The sequence below is a fragment of the Balearica regulorum genome, chromosome 2 (assembly GCF_011004875.1).
Source record: "Balearica regulorum gibbericeps isolate bBalReg1 chromosome 2, bBalReg1.pri, whole genome shotgun sequence".
In the NCBI taxonomy this organism is placed as follows: domain Eukaryota; kingdom Metazoa; phylum Chordata; class Aves; order Gruiformes; family Gruidae; genus Balearica; species Balearica regulorum.
In genome coordinates, this window is record NC_046185.1 from 119,063,114 (window position 1) to 119,082,646 (window position 19,533).

The following is a 19,533-nucleotide window of genomic DNA, read 5'->3' on the forward strand; positions in this document are numbered from 1 at the left end:
CTAAACCTTAGATTGCTACTGGATTGTGTTTTGTCTCTCAGGAATTAGTGATTCTTTACCTTATTAAGCTTTCTCAAACAATCTTTAGGCATTTTGAAAAAATGCAAAACACTATAGCTGAAAAAGACTCTCCCGCAAGCACAAACACTGTTGTAAAAACATCTTTTAAAATACTGAGGTGGAAGGGAGGGGAAGGAAAAAAAAAAAAAAAAAGGCAGGTACTATTCAAACTGACTGCAGAGAGCTCCATCTTCTGGTAAAACAGAGCCTTTCCCACTCAAGCACAAAACTGATTTTATACAGCTCAGAGATGTTTCAGATCCAGCTTCAGTACTCAGAGCTCATGGGCCATTCTGCCAGGTGCAAACAGCAAAACAGATGAGTTTAAGACACGATCTTCTTCTGCTCAGGGAACCCTCAGAAGACCCTTTAATCTGGATTTTCAACCAGCTCGTGCAGAGAAAGATACAAACTTGCAGTAGGCCTGCCCCATCCACAAACTGCGTTTGATGAAGATTTGCAAGAGGCGGCTATACTAAACCACCACTGACTTTTGTGCCATTGGTTCCCGTCTCAAATTCGCTGTTACACTAGATGAACAGTGAGGAGGCAGACAGCTCACAGTGCCCAGTAAATCTGTGCATTTTACATATGTATCTCTATTCTGACAAATACAGATTTACGCAAAAATGAACTTTAAAACAAATAAATCTGAAATCTACAGAATATGGTTTGATCCAGACTGGCACGAAGGTAAAGTTTTAGCCCAAGTCTGAAGTAAGCCTCTCTGCTCACCACTTCTTTGGCATGATTTAACAAAAGGGGGAAACCTGGTTCTCTGCTCTTTCAGCAGAGAGAGCAGAGGAATTCGGACATCCCTTTAGCACACACTGGTGGGACAGCGATGGAATGACAATTAGGTTGGCCAGTCCTTAGGGCAAGAGATGGAGATGGTGTTTTAAAGCATTAGAAGTTTATTTTATGGCTGAATAGAGAAAAAAAAAAAAAAAAAAGCTCTGCCAGCTTTGGAAGAGGATAACAACAAAAGACCATAAAGAGGCACTTTTCCTCCAGTGTCATCATTCAGGGTACAAGCTATGGACTTCACTTCTACCAGTCTATGCCACCAACTCCATTCTTTGATAAGGTGAAATTCCTAAAAACTGGGTCACAAAATCCCATTAGGATCCACAGGACAAGACAGCTGCTTCAGCAGAGTTCACCCCCTCCAACGGGCCGAAGGTGAAAGCTCTGCTACCCAGTCCTACCTGCACTGAAAACTCTGGGCTGGCAGACCAGGGAGAACATAGGGTCTGCTGGAGCTGATGCCCCAGTTAACTACTAAACCAAAGTGGAGATAGGTGACAAACACAACAGCCATGAAACATGAGCATGGTGCTCTCCTCCTAAGGGTGTTTAGGTGCCTTCAGATGTCCTTCAGAAAATACTGCTGGAATGTCCTCAGAAAACTCTGGTTTCAGGGGTAACCGTAAATGCTCAAAACCTCCAAGAATCCACACATCTATGCCAGAAGCGTTACTCCTGTTACGTTTCTTAAACAACTGACAATAAAATTATTTTCTGAGTATCTGCATTTCCAATCTTTACATTTATTTTGCCTTTGGAAACAGCAAGAGATGAAAAACCGAACTAAGACAGGTACTCTTTGGACAGTATTTTTTTAGCTTTCTTCTGGCTGAGGTCTCCTTCTCATATGAATATAACCATGAAGCACAGATATAAAAAGACTTCAATGTATTTAACGTGGCGTCAACATTATTTTATGCAGGCTAGGATCCCAAATTAAAATTCTAGCATTTTAACAGCACGGATAGCAAATGCTGACAGATTTTTCTTAAAGAAATAATTACCGTGAAATATTCAAGCCATTTGAAAATAAAATATATTTAAATATGCATCAATACCTTAGCTCTAAGAAGAGTAACAAAATTTATTGCTTTTCTGTACAATGGTAACCTCTTAGAAGCACGTATAGTAATCCTGCTAAAAACAACTCAAACATAAGACATTCATTATGTGTTTTCGTGATTTTAGGCATCTATTTGGAAAGATCTCCATGTCATTGTTAAGGTATAAACATGAAGTACAAGAGGGCTGATCCTGTAATACTGCACACATGTTCTGTTCAAAGCAGTCAATCAGTGGAACTAACAAACACAAGTACTGAAAGACCAGTTTCGTGCACCGAAAACTAGCATGCAATTAAGCACACGCTGAATCAAGCGTGGCCCTTCCAACTTCAAAATGAGAACATTCACAACATTATTAAGTGCTTTGAATGACTTGGGGTTTTTTGTTTAAGGGGAATGTGAAAGGCAATGAATTAAAAAACCCAAAACAACCACCCCTCCCCCCAAAACCGACTCTGTACAGTTTTATAATATACTACAGTTTCTTTCAAAGAATAATAAAAAAAAAAGAGGTTACTAAAAATTTGTGCTACAAAAATTATTTGTCCTAGATGGTATTAACAATGCTGTGCCCTGTAACTTTTTTACCATTCCAATTATGCTGAGAGTCTACTCAAAGTGATACCCAAATTTCAAACTATTCCTGGGTATTAAGCTAGAACCACAATTCTGGAGTTTACAATCCTCCATAAAATTACTGAGCCTACACACAGTATGTAGCTCTGACAGACCAACTGCAGGTCATAAATTACATGTGTGTTAATTTCTTCTGAAACATTCAGTGCCATAATTGGGATATAATATGCATATACGGTGAGGAAGGTATTTCACGTATCAATGGATACTACATGTCTCAACACAGGGACAGGAAAATTCAAGGATCATAACTTTTTCTTATGTAGTGAGAATGATTTCTGACTCTATTCATCGCTCAACAAGAAACTGATACTCTATTCTGAACACAATTATTTTGGCTACAAGACATCTTTGGCACTGCAGCAATGTTTGTTCTCCTGAGCCTGGATGTTAAAATGACTTCTCTTAGGGCTCATCTTGAGCAGCGCTCTACATGCCCACAAAATGGCAGTAAAAACAGGACCTCATAGTACTCTGCCAGAGAACATCTCCAGCAAAAAAAAAAAGGTAAGATACAACCCTCAAAGCATACATATCAAATGAAGCAGACACCTACCCAAAAGACTAAGATGACTTATACCTGCTGGGAAGTCCTTGTAGGCACTCTATTTCCAAAGACGTTTTGTTCTCAGGTTAGTAGACCTGTAGCTCTAGGCTGGCAGGCTATGGCCTGCCAACAGCAATTTTAGGGAGATGCTTTCCTGCTTTTATGAACCTCTTGAGCTAGATTTTTCCACAATGGAGCTATCCTGGATTACAAGCAAAGCACTGTCACTGAAGATTGTATCCAAGATACTTCTTCACTTTTTATTCTACTTCCACATTCTCTAGCAAGATCTTACTCTTTTTGTTGCTGCCTGGAATCTCCCCTGGAATCATGTAAGCTATGAGGTCATAACCTTGTACTTGTGACAGCACCCTAAGGAAATGCATGTCCATACACACCCCTACCTGCATTGCATTTCTCACAGAGAAATCTAGGAGAGGCAGAAAGAATGCTGACAAGTTTTTATTTCAAGAGGAGTGCTGACTGCACAATATTTAAATACAAAATAAATTCATAAGCACACATCTCTCCTCCCGAAAGGCATTCTTCAGTGGGTAGATTGTGGATCCTAAGAAGCCCTGTCACATTGGTAAGTGCCTACTCTGAAAACATCCTCAATGAGCTTCTCCTTGTATACCATCTGGCAAATTGCTTCAACAAAAAGCAGATGCACCAGCATCTTTACTTCATTTGATTAACACAACCAATAATGACGTGGTGGTTCGTGGATACACCTAAATCCTAAGCAGCCTGGCAATCTGGAGGAAGGATAAAGAATGGGAAATTGAACCTTTCAGTGCCTTTGTTTATTCTACACAAAGTTATTAATATTGACCAATGTATCTATTTCTGTAATGTATCACAATTGCTCAGCAAACAATAGACAATGAAATAAGATTACTAGGACAATTTAATATATTTTATCTACTTGCCAATTTATAAGGTAGGGAATATGTTTAAAAACCTTGTCTGAGATTAGTTATCTAAGTTCTCCCAGGCAATATCAGCAGTAACTAGGCAATAATAACCTGTTAATAACAGTGACCTGTATTCAAATTGTAATGCAGAAAAGAAATGCAGAGAAACACTAGTCTGTCTTGGCAGTCTATAATTGTAGACCAGGTCTACATTTATTTTTCTACTCCAAATCATTACCCACAGATGTTTTACTAACTGTTCTTAAAAAAACCAACAAAAACCTAAACTATAGCTATATCCCTGTCTACATATAGTCTATGACAATAAGGTTTCCAAATTTTCGACATGTTCTTGTGTTGAATATTCTTACAATTAGAAAATTCTTGACCGAAAATGTAACCCGAATAGCTTTTTTTTGTGCAATTATTGTATTCTGAGTACATGAAGAACTGCTTGTTCTCTTCCTCTCTGCAGCAACACATTTTAAAATGAATCATATCTTTTCTTAAATATTTCATTCCACAGATTCTAAAAAATGCCAATTATTTCAATCCATGTTTCTTAGAACTCTAGCTTTTCTTGCTGTTATTTACTCTTCAAAATGATAAACACTTGGATAATATCCAAAACTGTACAAAACTCCTGCAAACACATTATTTATTTCCATATTAATATAAAAAGTTATAGTCATTATTCCTGGGCAGTAGATCTCATAGCATAAAGACAATTTTTGCCAATGGAAAGGGAAGTTGAAGGTTTGAATGTTCAAGCCTTGGAAGAGGCTGCCCAGAAGAGTGGTTGAGTCACCATCCCTGGAGGTATTGAAAAGACCTGTAGATGTGGTGCTTCGGGACATGGTTTAGTGGTGGATTTGGCAGCGTTAAGTGAACAGTTGGACTCGATGATCTTAAAGGTCTTTTCCAACCTAAATGATTCTATGATTCTAAGTTTAATCTTAATACAACTGACTGCAAGAAGTAGCTTATATTCAATAGCTGAAAGCACCGAATGCCATTTCAGTGAGAGCTGAGGATACTCTGCACTTCACAAAAATAACAGAAACATTATTGTCTAGCCCTGAGACAATCTAATCTTCCAAAGACCAGTCAAATAATAAATTATGATTTATTCCAGAAAAAGCAGGGGGAAGGAAGTGCCCTCATTTAAAGTAGCTATCTAAAAACAAGAACTCCGAAGAAAAAGGAGTTCTGGTAGTTTTCTGATTCTGGACTAAACATAATTCTTTAACAGCAGCAAATCTTAATGAAGGTGCTTAATAAGTGCCTCTGCAGCTTATTAAAACAAAACACCATCCCCCCCACCAAACCAACAACAAAAAAAGAAACCACACAAACTCAAAACACATTTACAGTCTAAGAACCTGTAGCCTTGTGCAATAACAGACTGCAAATGTCAGTTCAGAGTATTTAATAACTCATGCATTACTGCATCATTTTAAAATGTTTAAGTCTTAATATGGTATAAATAGGAAGGGTAGAATTTAATAGTGCGGTGGAGAGGGAACGAGGGAAATGTCATTGTTCTCTGTAAAAAAACATTCTCTTAATTCTTTATATCAAAGAGAATTTAAGAACAGGTAACTGTATCTGAGGTAACTGAATTAAACTTGCAGAATTTCTTTGCTTGATTTTTCAAGGCACTTCCACTTGTTTCAGCAAAGGCGACTTAGATGCACCGTTTGTCATCATTTCATCTTTGTTTTTTCCCCAAAGTACAAAAGCTAAAGCATGGCATCACCTCTTATGAACAGTCAGAAAAATATCTGCACTATAAGCATACAAAATATATAAGGTCTATACATTATATACACTGAAGAGCGTGCATTCAATACACATACAAGTCGCATATGTGCCACACAAAGGTTTGTGAATGAACCACTTCCTTTTAGCAGCCTTCTCTTATCAAAATAGATTAAAATATTGACCACAGATGCTGTTACTGAAAAAAAATATCAAATTAAAAGATAATTAAAGAAAGGATTTTTAAGCCAATGTTAGAATGGTTATGTTCTAACTACTGCACGCATTAACGTGCAGATGCTACACACAAAGCAATACTATGGATGCTGTTCTGGAGAGATGCAAGAATGGCCCAGTAATCAAAATCCTGTAAAGATGTCAGTTTTACTGGACTTAATGAGTTTCCCTCACCAGACCCCTCATCATCGTCAGTCGCGGACTCCTGCATCTCCTCTGTGAAAGCCTGAGATTGGCGGGGGTTATTCTTGTTGTCTGAAACAGTCACTTGTGCTTGTGACCTCTCACCTGAGGTCTCTGTGTGCTGAACTGGCGTCGAGGTAGTTAGGCCCTTGTAAGAAATATCACCTGTCTCATCTTCCTCATAGTCATTAAGGCAGTACACTTCATCCAGGTCCAGGTCCAGGGTCCTGAAGCCCTTGGTGACAACCCCGGGCCTCGGGTCCAGGATCCCGCCCAGGTGAGGCTGAGCCAGCTGCTGCCAGTGGTGCAAAGTGGCAGAACCTTGAAAGGGAACACAAAAACAACCAAAATCAATCAGTAATCAATCCAGGACCTAAAAGGCACAAAAATCCCACTTTGTTCATCCAGAAGACCAAAGGTTGGGAAGCTCCAAACCTTTAATGTTTCTGGGTTTAATATTTCTAGAAGGACAGGCTACAGGGCAAAACTGCTTTGCCCGCTCTTCAGCATTTCCAGATCAATATGAAATATATTGATGACATCAGCACTTCGATAGGCAAAGTCTGGTGGTAAGATGTGGCATACTTGTGCACATGCACATCCTCTCCCTGTCAATATTCTCACCCCCCCTAAATTCACAGGATTAAGCAGGAGTAGAAAGAATTTATATTTAACAGTTGATCCGAGCACCATTACAGAAAGCTCTAAGAGGAACACATACCACATAATCTCACGTTAAGCACACGCTAAGAAAGGGGCTGAAAACATGCCAGGATTTACTACCAGTTGGTAACAGGATGACAGTAGTCACACAGACTGCACAGCAATTTCAGCTTTCTATCACGTTAGAAAGCCACATCACTGCCAGGCACGTGTAAGCAGATATCATCTCTGATCTATATATCAAATCTGAACACTTGTATGGCCCCTATCTGAGCCCCTACACTACAGGAATTCAACTACTAAACTATTAACTAAATGCTACTGTACCTGTAGCCTCGTCCTTGGCAGAAAAATGTTTTGAGTAAGGAAAGAGGTGCATTTTACAGAGAAAAGTATTCAATGCTTAGCGTTCAATAGGAGACAGAGTCAGAAACAGCAATGTATCAGGTTAAATTGATATATACACTGAGATGAGCCCACTTGAATCAGGGAGGATTTATCCAATTCCTCAAGTAGTGATTGAACACTGCTTGCAAGCGCCTACGTTTTCCTCTGTGTCCGCCAATCATTAGTGTGCTGTAATGTGTGACTTAAAACTATTCATTCCAGGTCTTATGACACAAAACAAAACATCTTTATTTTCATCCCTGCCAGTTCAAATCAGAGGAGGGATTTTTGTCCTGTTCCTGTTGCCTCTCCCCAAAGCAGAATACTGACTCAGTCAACAAACTGACATACATATGCTTCACCAGTATTCAAAGGCCAAGAACATTCAATATGTTGCATGGTGTATGTAAAAATCTAAATCACTGTAATAACTGGGGAAGGGATGGCTCTTATACACATTATTTTGCATCTGCGAAAAATCCTATGGAATGAGAAAAACTGTGATTTCACAATAAGGATATTGCATTACGGGAAGCTTATTGTAAATCAGAAGTGAACAGGGAAAACATCCTTCTGTAGAATGACTGGGATCAGGGAGTAGCATTTTACTTAAGTCTATCTCACTTTTTGAAATGTGTGATTTTTAGCTCAGCATAATTGGATCTGCTAGATTACTTTGGATAATGGTACTATTATTTTTTAAAGTAATTTTTGAGGGACTAAAGAGGATTTAGACTGATTGGTACCTTTGAGGCTCAAGAAGTAGAAATGATTACAACCCCAAAATAAACAACTAATGAAGAAAACATCCCTATAACTTGTATAACTTGAATTTATTTCTGAATTGTCACAAAGGTCAAGTTGTTTTGCCTCTACATAGAGGAAACATTCCAGAACATGGAGAAGTACCAGATATTGTCAAGTCTTAAGCAGAGTAGAGCTTTGTGGTATGACAATAGCCTCAAAAGTTACAGAAAAACACCAGAAATCAAAATTTCTTTCTGCACAGTATGCAAGTATAAAATCCTGTTGCTAATTAACTTCTACATGCAAGCTTCTGAAGATGTAATCTTTTTCGCCTTAAAGCTCACCAAAATTTATACTCAGAATTCTAACTCTGCAGAGTTCAAGCATTAACTCGATAACATTTTGTATCTTTCCTATGGAAATACATTCACCAGAATATCTGCGTTTTGAGTTTTAACAATTCTATTGACACTGCATTTTATTAGCTTCTTTTGGAAACTGGAAATCAAAGTGGCCTATGTTCAGTCCCAGGCTCCTACTAGACAGTGTTGTAAATTAATTGTGCTATCAGAAAAAAACTGGCATGAGGGAATTAGTGTGCAACAGTAGGAATGCCAGGCTGAAGTGAGAAGAAATTTAAAAGCAAAATAAAATAAAAATATATGAATAGAGTTTGTTTCTGTTCCTGATATCTGCATCCCTGCATGTATAGTAAAAGAGAAAGCTTGGGAATTCATGACATGTTGCTGTAACAATTGCAACAAAGTGAGTGAAGACATAAATCAGTCCAAGGTTTTAGTTTTCCTACAGGACATAGGGAGTGCCATTTTGTGCTTATGGTACAACAAGCTGCAGATGCACAGTTTAAAAACAAAAACCAAACCCAAGCAAAAAACCCACCAGACTGTAACTAAAGCAAGTCAAATTAAGCAATCATTCTATTTGACTAAAAGAAAGCCTATTTGGGTTTTGGTTTTTGAAGGTGCAAAAGAAGAAGATTCATTTCTTAGTGCTTCTGTCACCCCGGTTATTTTACTGTGGGATTTAAAAGATTGCTTTAAAGGAATGGAAGCCACTAACCTGAAATGTATTCTAGAACTGATTTTTTCTTTCCCTGTTTTATGGCATGAGCACCATTAGGAAAACAGTAATAAAAATCAAAGGCACAACTACTGGTAACAGTCTGCAGGTACAGCAGACTATTTTGCCCCAGTTGTTTGAAAGTATCCATGAAGTTGAAATATACTAAGCTGAAGTGAGGAACAATATCATAAACATGTATAAATATGTATTTAATAAAAGATAACAAACATTAAACTTAGGAAACAGGCAGACACAAACATACTACAAATGAGATGTAAAAACAAACATGAGAAGTACTTTTAAAAGTGCAATAATTTTAAGGAAAAAAATGATCCAGTGAGAACAATGAACTAAACCAGGAAAAAAAAAAACTCAGACAGATGGAAAGATGATAAAGACTTTAAGAGTTTATTGGAAGAAAAAAGCAGATATAATGGGATGGTGACAGAAATCTATTACAGTGGTAGCAATCAGTAGCTGAAACAAAGCTGGATCATCCCTTCCCTCACATGGTACAAGAATTTTTTGACCATTTCAGAGCAGTCATGATAACAAACTACTAAAATCTGCTAAACAGTATGGACTTGCGTGCTACGGCTATAGTTTCATTTGAATAAGCAGATACAGCACATCACTTTCTTCAGGACACAAGAAGGGTTATTTTTGCTTCTGAATATGTATCGTGCTAAGTGCTCCTTATAGATGAAATAAATTTGTTCTAAAAAGACCAAAGGGGGAACTTTTGCAATTAAAACACATATAGACAAGATAATGTAACACCAGAGTTCTGCTAAAGGAAAAGAGAGAGAGAAATTAAAGCTAAATTATGGAAGTAGCATATCTGTGAAGTACTACAGAAAAACAGCTTTATTTTGCTTAAAACCTGAAGGAATTTACTCAACTTTAACTTTCAGCAACAACCTGAAAGGACTGAAGAAAGCCAGGCAGATTGTATGTGCTCTGTCAGTTTTGTTAGACTACAGATACGCACTCAACTCTGAAATAAAGCTCTAGCCTTGACTACCATCTATGTATATCTTGCCTTCTTCTGAGACAATATAAGGAGAAAATTTGATTTAAAAACTCCCACCTCATTTCACACATGAAACCAAAGCCATAGAGACTCATGTGTGGCCGCTAGAACAGCCAATTAAAGTCCAGAGGTCATTTTTAATCATAAAAATAGTCCTATCAGACGAACTGGACTATTTGAAGTAGGTAAAAGTCTTTCCAGATACTGATTTGCAGAACTGAGATTTGATGAACTAATACTCTTATTGCTTAGATTTCAGATACTCAACCACCTTCCTTTTTCTAATTATGAAATGTCAACACTGGTATTTAGGTTGGATGTAAGGCTGCACTGCTGATGCACGTGTGGCCTGTAACATTTATTATACTGCCATGGCTGGAATTGTTTCCTAACACTTTTAAGGCTTGAGGAAAAATGTAGTAGTTAGAAGATTTCAAACCAACAGCGTGGATTACTGTCTCTAAAGTAAAAAGAATATGTATTGCAAAGATTTCCTGCTTTCTGGTGATGGATAAGAGACCACAAAGAGTCACTAAGAAGAACAGACAAAGGCCGAGGCCCTTTGTTATCACCTTCTAGTGGTTTCACAATCTGAAGCTTTTCTGGCAGGTAGGAGCGACTGCTGATCGACATTCCTGAATATCCAGTGAATTCTGAAAATCTGGAGTGAGTTCCCAGTGACATGATGCTCTCGGTGGGGGTAACAGAACCACTATGGAGTTCACCCTTTTCTGCCAGTTCCCGCAACTTTCTTTCCTGCTCTTCTTCGAAGAACTTCCGCTCCGAGAGGTAATTCTCCCGCCTGAGAGACAGCCTACGAAGGGCAGTCTCTAGGTCACTGGAGCCTGGAGTCCCCGGAGTTCCAGGCTTCTTCATTCTGTCTTCATTTCTAAAACATAACAGGGGGGACACACATGCACAAAAAAAAAGAGGGGAGGGAGAAAAAAGAATTCTTAGAGATGCTTAGAACTTCCACATGATAGTCTTGAGACATTCACCACTACTTTTAAATTATTATTTCTGGGAACAACTTGCTACTCATCTGGAGAGTTCAAAGGCAAACACCAATATTTTCTTTCTCTTTCATACTAAAACTGTTTTGAATTCTAGTTCCTGCCTGGAAACTCCTGGTTGGAAAAGCTGGGTTTTACTTAAGAGCTTCCTCCCACAAGGACATGAGAGATGCCTATTTGTTGTGTGTCTCTTACGGTTACACAAACTCGAGTAAGCAGGCCACATCTTACATAGCCAATGCTGCAAGAATACTATCATGAGTCACAGGAGTATATTATGCCGACAAATATTGTTTTGAGATATTAAGTCATTTTTACTTGAAAGCATACACAGCATAGTGTAGAGCTGTACTGCAGGAAGAGAGAAGTAGCTAGAAGAGCAAAGTTCTAATTGGTTTCATTCACAAGTTTTTGTATTAGGTAACCTACACACTTTATTTATTTTTAGGATCCGAAGTGTTAGCTGTAGCTGCAGCTTAGATCAGAACTCCCTGGCATTAATGTAAAATGGTGAAGATATAATTATAGTGTTGACCCACAGTTGCAAAGACAAAGGGTGGTTTTACATCATCTGGTGCTGCTGCATCTCAGAACAGGTGCAAGTTGCAGACACTGATACACAATACTTTCAAAAAGCTTTCCATTTTAAATAAACTTGAGTGCTCAAGAACTGTAAGCACAAAATAAAGTAACTTTTGAAGGTGTGTGTCACTGTGTTAACTGCACAACGTAAGACAAAGAGGAAAATAGAAACACTTTGCCTTTACATCAGAAACACAGCAAAAGCAAAGCCCAGTGCTACAGTACTGACCCATTGTCAGAGGATTCTGTCTCTAGGATGATGCTATTGGTCTTGTTGTCTATCATAATGTTAGAGATGTCTCCCCCATAGAAACTGGAACGCGGAGTGCTGATGCAGCTAGAAATGACTGAGTTCATAGCAGAGGACTGGTTAGAGCCTGGGATATTCATTGGTGATGGAGTCATGGATCTCTGCTTGACAACTTGGTTAACGTTTCTCACCGTCTCGAAGACCCGCTTCTGATGACTGGTAAGACACACACACAGTTAATAATCACACAGTGCCCTTACCTTAAGAAGGAACAGAAACAGGTAACAGCTTGTTAACGACCCTTCCTATTCACAGCTCCACCAACCATCTTGTCTTTAAGTTTCTGTAAAGTAGTATGCATAGGGTCCCATACTTGCTACAGTCTGACCATTAAATTCAATCCATAAACACAATACTTTCATCATCCTAGAATATTTTAGACAGAACATTTGAGAATTACGCATGGATCCTCTCAAATATTAATAAAAATTAAGTGAAAGCATTTCAGTACATCAGCTAAAAACACCTTAAAGAATTTGTGTGGAAATGAGTTTTTAAAAAACAAAATTGATCTCCATTCAATTCTTAACTGTGAACTGGCAAATCCATTTAAAAGGAGAATTTGAATTTACTCTACTGAGTATTTCTATGCAAGCAAGTCTTGTATCTTTTCTTTCTGAAACCCATTTCCAAGCCCCTTAAATAGCATTTTAAAAAAATAATTAAAAAAAAAAATCAGAAATATAATGGGCGAAGAGTCTAGAGAGGCTGTCAAAGCTAGAAACTTAATTTTTGACTTACTTCTACAGTTCATTCTTTATCACCGTTATCCTGATATCATAACAAACATCGTTCATCTGCTTCAAGATCAGATGCCACTTCAGCAGAAGTTTCTTGACAAAATAAAACTTGCTCTACATCATGCTACAGAAGTGCCATGGCTGCTTTGTTTTTTTCACAGTTCAACAATGGCTGAACAGCACATTCCTTCCAGCTTAAAGGTAACACTGTCAGGGTATTGCAATGACAGCATGCCTTATGCTATTTAATGTCACTCAAATGTCTTTCCTTCTGTCCACGAGTGCTCAACAGTGGCAATTTTTGTGTGTAGGCTCCAAATCTATAGCTGTACATCTTTAAGAGGTTGAATCAATAAATGGTCTCACAAAGGTTACAGTTACTACTGCGAGCAAATAAATAAAACCAAGACAAGTCATGAAACCAAAAAAAGGTATCCTTCTTCAGTACATGGATAGCAATACAAAAGACAATTTAAAGAAGTTAAATTGTCCATAAGTTAGATTACTCTGGAAGGCAAAAGGGGTCTATGGGGTTTGAGCATGCTCACATCTGTCTGATCTTACATGCTTCTAATCAATATTTCACTCTGTCAAAGCCTCATTTAGAATTCTTGGCTCATGCTCAGAGAAGGATTAAGTATGTGTCAAGCTTTTTGTAAATATATTTAGAAGGTTTCTGGAAAGTGGCTACTGCACCTTCTCTGACTGTCCTTTCTTTGTAAACTCTATTTCTCTAACAGACTCTCTAGAGAGGATTACCTTGTTTCAAATTAACTAGTCCGTGCTTTGTACAAATAGGTGAGAAACCTGTTGGAGTACAGGTGTGACTGGTGTCAGTAAGGTCATTTCTGCCAAGCTGTATCTATCTACAGCTTTGGGACTGTCACAAGTGCTTAAGGTGTTTCAAACCACTTTCTTGTTTAATTAAAGAGAACTTTAGCACAGATGTAATAGGCATCACACTAAGAACCCAACCACTCTGAATCCCTTTCTGCACTGATATTCTCCCTGTAAAAACAGATTAGATTAAAGATTATCTCCTAACTTCTGTTATAACACCTGAAGAGAGAACCCAAGGTATTGAACTCATTTCCCAATCATTAACTGAAGAAACCGAGCATGGTAACACACAAGAAAACAAACCTTTTCTCATTCTCAGCACTCAAGAACGAGAACACAAAGTTCATAAGACAAGGCAAAAGCTATATATAGGTGTTTTCTTTTGGTAGCTTTAGTAGAAAATCTAACCAGACAATTTATTTTCCCTTCTTTATCATTCACGCTCTGCCAGAAATACTTCTTTCTAAATCCCTAGCTCAACCATTGCCCGTCTTTTCCTTTCTCATCAAATAATAATTAAATTCAGATATAATCAGTCAATGAGAAATCAATTCTTTTCAGTCGTACGCTAAGTCAGGAGAGTCAGGTTCATCTAAATGCAGTTCTTTCCTCATTGACCCTTCTATCTCTGCTGCCAAAGAGTCCTGTTAAAAATAAGCACAAAAGAAAAACAAGTATCATAGTTTTAATAGGTTATCATTGCAGAAAATAATTAATTGCTTACATAAAATAATTAATAACTAATAAAGTGTCATTCCAGAAAAAAAGAAAGGTTTAAAAATGAAAATTGACTGGAAAGCTGGAAGACTAATGACTATATCTAAATCACTGACAAATTATAGCTTACTTCAGTTCTACAGATCCTTAAAAAAAACCATCACAGGCAACAACAGAATTCAGGTGCTCCAACTTCCCAGACTGAACTCACCCACCTTTCACATGTAAAGTTTTGCTTAATTTGTTTTCATTTAAAACAAACAGAAAATACTCTTCCCTTTCACAAGATTACCCACCTACAAAAGAGACATGGTTCTTGGCATGAAGCATTATATACTTCCCCCACAGGGTTAAAGCTGACAAGCCATCAATTTTCCACTGCTGGTCAGTAAGTTTTATTGCCTAAATATAGTTAAGTGCAGGGTCTAAGCATCAAACATTCACAAATCTAACTGATCTTTGGTCCCATGATTCGACATCTGAAAACTCACGTTTATACAAAACCCACATATACCTCTCAGCACCAAGTATACTTTTAGCAGCTTTTGACTGTATTTCTGCAAGTACAACTTGTATTATTAAATTTCTGCACTTTAAATGGGCCTGTGTTCAGTCTTGAAAGGGAACACAAAATGGCAGGTGAAGCTTTTGTTGACAATTTACTACTTGTGAGCACAAATATAATCTGTGTTCTTCCTCAGCAGTTAAGACAAGACATGACTAAGACAAGGAGGGCCAGATTCTGCTGCTTGATTACATTAACGTTAACTCAAAAGAAACTTCACTGATATAATTTCTCTCAGAAGTAATGGAATTATTCTAGAAATACAAAGGCAAGCAGAGCCAGGCACTGAACTTACCTAGACGTTCTTATCCACTCTTTCTTTTCTCATTTGTTTGAGGGTACAGCATATTCCCCATGCTTTAAATGTACAATGTCATAATCAAATTAAACTAGGTAAATGAAGTCCGTAACACCAGTGACACTGCCATAATCGATGTTGCCATAATACGTATTAAAAGACTATTTGTTGCTAATGAACCACTGTAACCTATTCAAGTACTGAAGAACTGGAATGTATATCAAGTGACTAGAAGGATGCCATGTCCAGAAACCATTAGTTATGTTATCAGGAAGTTACATCTCCAAGGATATTGAAGAAGAAAACCAGGAAGCTCCTACTGAAAATCAGCCACCACAGCACAGGAAATGCACAACAAAGATGCATAGAACTGTAACGACCTATTAATGATACCCATGATTCACAGCATAAGCACAGCCAGCTGTGGGTTGTATATAATACTGCAGCAAAACCAAGTAACTGCACAGCACCACTGTTTCAGAACCAGGTATGCAAAATTGATCACTCAGGTATCCTTCAACACACCATAAATACACATTTCACCCATGCTCACGTCCAGCCTAGCATCCCATCCCGGAAGCTGTAAGTCAGATGCAATCAATCACATTTCCTTTGTTTGGTTGTTTTCTGGTGTGTGCGGGTTTTTTCTTAAATCTGCTTACCATAGGGAAGAGACCAAGAGAGTGGTACCGACGTGATATGGCATTTGGCATTGTCTTGTTCCTAAGGTTTTTCAGCTCTTCTTGAGCCTCATGAAGCATTTCCATGCACTCTGCATACTTGTCTTCCAGCTCCCGCAACTGTAACATATGGAAAACAGTACAAGACCTTACAGGCTGCACTATCATCACAAAAAGCCTGCAAATTCTTTTCACACTGGTAAAGGATAAAGGTGTAGGGAAGAATATCCCACTTTAAAGGAAAAGAACGCCAAAGAGTGAATATCATTGAAAATAATAAATAACATGGATTAGTAACAGGAAGGGCCTGGGGGGAGAAACTGCTCGCTCCGTTTCCTATCCTAGGTATCTATGTGAAGCCACTGTCAAGGAGAAGATACAGAGCTAAAAAGTATCTTTAGTCTGATCAGGTATAGTGCCTAATTACTGCCATGATGGCCATAGTTGCAAACAGCACAGGAAGAGGACAAGGTATTTCACAGTGTTCCAAAGGACTTAGGAATTTTAAAACCAAGACTTACCTACATACATGTATGTACATATAACCTCCAGCAGCCTAAGGCCATGCCTTATTTTTAGCTTGACTTTCCCAGGAAACGCATCTTATGTAGTGATTCTGTCTGCAGATGTCTTGTGTACCCTCATAGTTTTTGAGTTCATCAGTCATTTAAACCAAGTTTGGCAAAGGGGTAGAAGTCTGAAATACCACATTCCTACAAGTTTCATAAAAATAAGCTACTTGGCTTAGAAACAGAGATCCTGTTAATGTCTTTCCCAAGAAAATAGGGAGAAGCATGAGCTCAAGCTTTGTGGAGCACCATAGGTACAAAAGGCTCAGCAGCAGGAAAAGTTTCTATGGGCATTCCCACCTTCAACACCAAGTATTCCAAACACAAGACACATTGTAAGGAGATCAAGCTTTATTCATTCTATTTTATTCACGTGAATAGCACCAAGGAGACAGTCAGCAATCTGAGACTGTCTTTGGTTTATCTGCTGAACAAATACAGTACAAATGAGCTCTTCCATGTTATATCACTCTTCAAAATAGGCTTAAACTACCAGCCAACCTCTAAAGGGGTTCCTATATAGCCCATAAGCCTCAGTTTTTCAAAATGTGTGCCAATTGAAGGAGAAGAGAAAAGAAAAGGTTTTGAACTCTGCCAGGAACATAAATGTTCCTTCATTCCATATATGCAGGCCAATTACTTAATTACTTAACACTCCTGATCCAAGTTAGACTAAAAACCCCCTGGTAAAGCGAACAGTCATTGCCCTACTACTAAATTATTGTAATAGTAACTGATGTACTCACCTCCGCTGTGAGCTGTCTCTGGGCATCTTTAGCTGCTCCCAAATGCTGGACAAGTTCCTCATTTTCAACTGCACACTAAAATACGCCATAAATTAGAATACTGTGATGATGTTTGTATCCTATACTACAGGTAAGTAGTAAAACTTTTAACTTTTCTCTAGACCCTCTCTGCAGCTGTATTAGTCCACGTTAGTTTAAAAACATTTAAAAAACACTTTAAAATGTTAACACAAGAACACCTAGCAGTCTGTGCCCTGCTAAATGAACCTCCGAGACCCTAAAGAAAATAAGTCTGTGCCCACTCAAATACTTGTACATAAGACATTCTTGTCTTACTAAAGTCATTTAGTGCAGAATTTCACATGTAATATTTAAAATAAATGTAACTATGTATTTGCTATATCATATATGCATTCTAAGTAAACTGACGCTTTCTAGTCAAGTATGTTAGATATTAAACATCAAACAAGGTCACTCAAATAAGGAAGGTGGAAAATTTCTTTTAGGCTCTAGTATAGGAAGGTTGTAACTTGTCTTCCAGCTACAACAGTAGCAAACCACAACAGCAGTCTTGCAACTGGATTCCTTACAGCTTTTGCCTTTTTCTGCAGATCGACTATCTGAGAGAGAAGATGGGTGATTTCTTCCTGCTGCCGAGCAGCATCTTCAGTTTTCTTTGCTAACTCTTCAGAGATATTGGCAATCTGGATGTTTGCATCCCCTTTAAGATAAGTGATTACAATTAACATTACAAACTCAAAAGCAGAAAAGTAAACAGAAAGATTTTCTTTCAGAGCATCACTTGATTCAGCAGAATCCTTCTCCAACACACAGCAAGGTATTTTGAAAAACAGCAATAGGATAATAAAACCAGAAAGACACAAAATGCTGATGCAGCAAAGACGACTGTATTTTCCCTTAACAATAACACTTTCTATGCAAAACTACTTTGCAACTGAAAAAGACTTAGCTTACAGTTAGAATTTTCTGCTGCAAAATTTCAGCCAGAAATTTTCTCCTCACAACCATTTATATAAGGAAAATAAGTTCCACAGAAAAACATGACTGACTGATCTCAGTTGTTTGTGTTTTTTTTTAAACTGAACATTCTCAAATGTAAAGGGAAAAGAAATAAGGACATACTTAGCTCTTTTACACAGTCATTGACAAGCTGTTGTTCTTTCTCTTCATAAGTAATTGTTTCAGTCTTCAGCTGACAGGCCTATTCAAGAAATTCACATCATATATGCTACATTAGCTCATTTGTTCTTTGCCAGTCTGTTGCTGCATTTCCATCTGCTTCAGAAAGACAAGCTTTTCTAATCACTTCTCCAGGAAGACAGTGAGCAATTACAGTTTTTGGCTGCCCTCCCTCATGTTCTGGAAAAAGGGGGCAGGTGAACATTCAGCAGAGACATTACTGCATGGAGAAACTCGCATCATTATCACCACATCTCCACTAGATGTCACCTGCGTATTTTGTACTTAAATTAAAAAAAGCCCTGAACATACCAAAAAAAAAAATAATCTTTTATTACTATTTTCTTTTCCTTTGCTGTCTTACTAAACTGTCTTTATTTCAACCCACAAGTTGTAATGGGTTTCTTCACCCCTCCTTCCTGATTCCCCCACACCACCCCGCTGTGGGATTGCGGGAAGGGGAGAGTGTGCGTGTGCGTGCTGAGTGGCTGTGTGGTGCTTGGTTGCTGGCTGGGGCTAAACCACAGCTAGCATGCAGAGATTGATCTGATCACCTGAACGAAGCTAGGTATCCTCACAAACTAATTAAATGCTCAGTTTAAGTAACTGAATTAAACATTCAAGTATTTGAAAAGTCCTGGCACTGTAACCCTGTATCTCACACAAAACCTCAGTGCTACCTCCTTTCCTGCTTTGTGTTTTCTGCTATGATTCTACAAGCATCAAGAGGCATGTGGCTATACCCAGCTGGGTTTTGTCTGGCACCACCTCGGTGGGTCTGTAATCTATTCCCAGTGCTGGGGGCATGCACAGACACCCACAGACAGCATCTGTGGAGAGATGCGTAGCTCAGAGGTTTCAGATTTGGCTCTATCCTGTGTCTCGCTGGCGCAGACTGTATCTCCCTGGAAGGGAAGTCAGTGCTACGTGGGGTTCTCCTATCAGGTCCGGATGCAGCGGCCCTCTCAGCTCTAACCCTACCTTCATTACTCTGAAGCCACCTATTCCTCATCTTCCTTGCATGACTTCTCAATGAAGTGTACAGCACTCTCCATTATGTGGTGTCTTGTCCAAAGACGTGACACTACCTATTTTTGCAATGGGCTCTGCATTTGCAGTAGGAAATGGTAATGATACTCTGTTTTCAC

General features: G+C 38.3%; 1 protein-coding gene across 11 annotated transcripts in view; it reads right to left on the bottom strand.

Moving 5' to 3' along the window:
* TRAK1 (trafficking kinesin protein 1) overlaps positions 1-19,533 on the bottom strand; it is a 440,848-nt gene that overhangs the window by 10,646 nt on the left and 410,669 nt on the right. For 5 of the 11 annotated variants that reach the window (XM_075745579.1, XM_075745575.1, XM_075745572.1 and 2 more), the window contains 8 exons: positions 18,329-18,407; positions 17,776-17,906; positions 17,186-17,260; positions 15,853-15,990; positions 14,178-14,254; positions 11,950-12,186; positions 10,698-11,014; positions 6,204-6,533 (listed from right to left, as the gene is read on the bottom strand). In XM_075745579.1, the coding sequence (XP_075601694.1) occupies positions 6,204-6,533; positions 10,698-11,014; positions 11,950-12,186; positions 14,178-14,254; positions 15,853-15,990; positions 17,186-17,260; positions 17,776-17,906; positions 18,329-18,407 (1,384 nt within the window). Of the gene's footprint in view, positions 1-1,742; positions 6,534-10,697; positions 11,015-11,949; positions 12,187-14,177; positions 14,255-15,852; positions 15,991-17,185; positions 17,261-17,775; positions 17,907-18,328; positions 18,408-19,533 lie in introns of those variants that run through there. The other 6 variants (XM_075745574.1, XM_075745573.1, XM_075745580.1 and 3 more) reach the window with 2 other exon arrangements.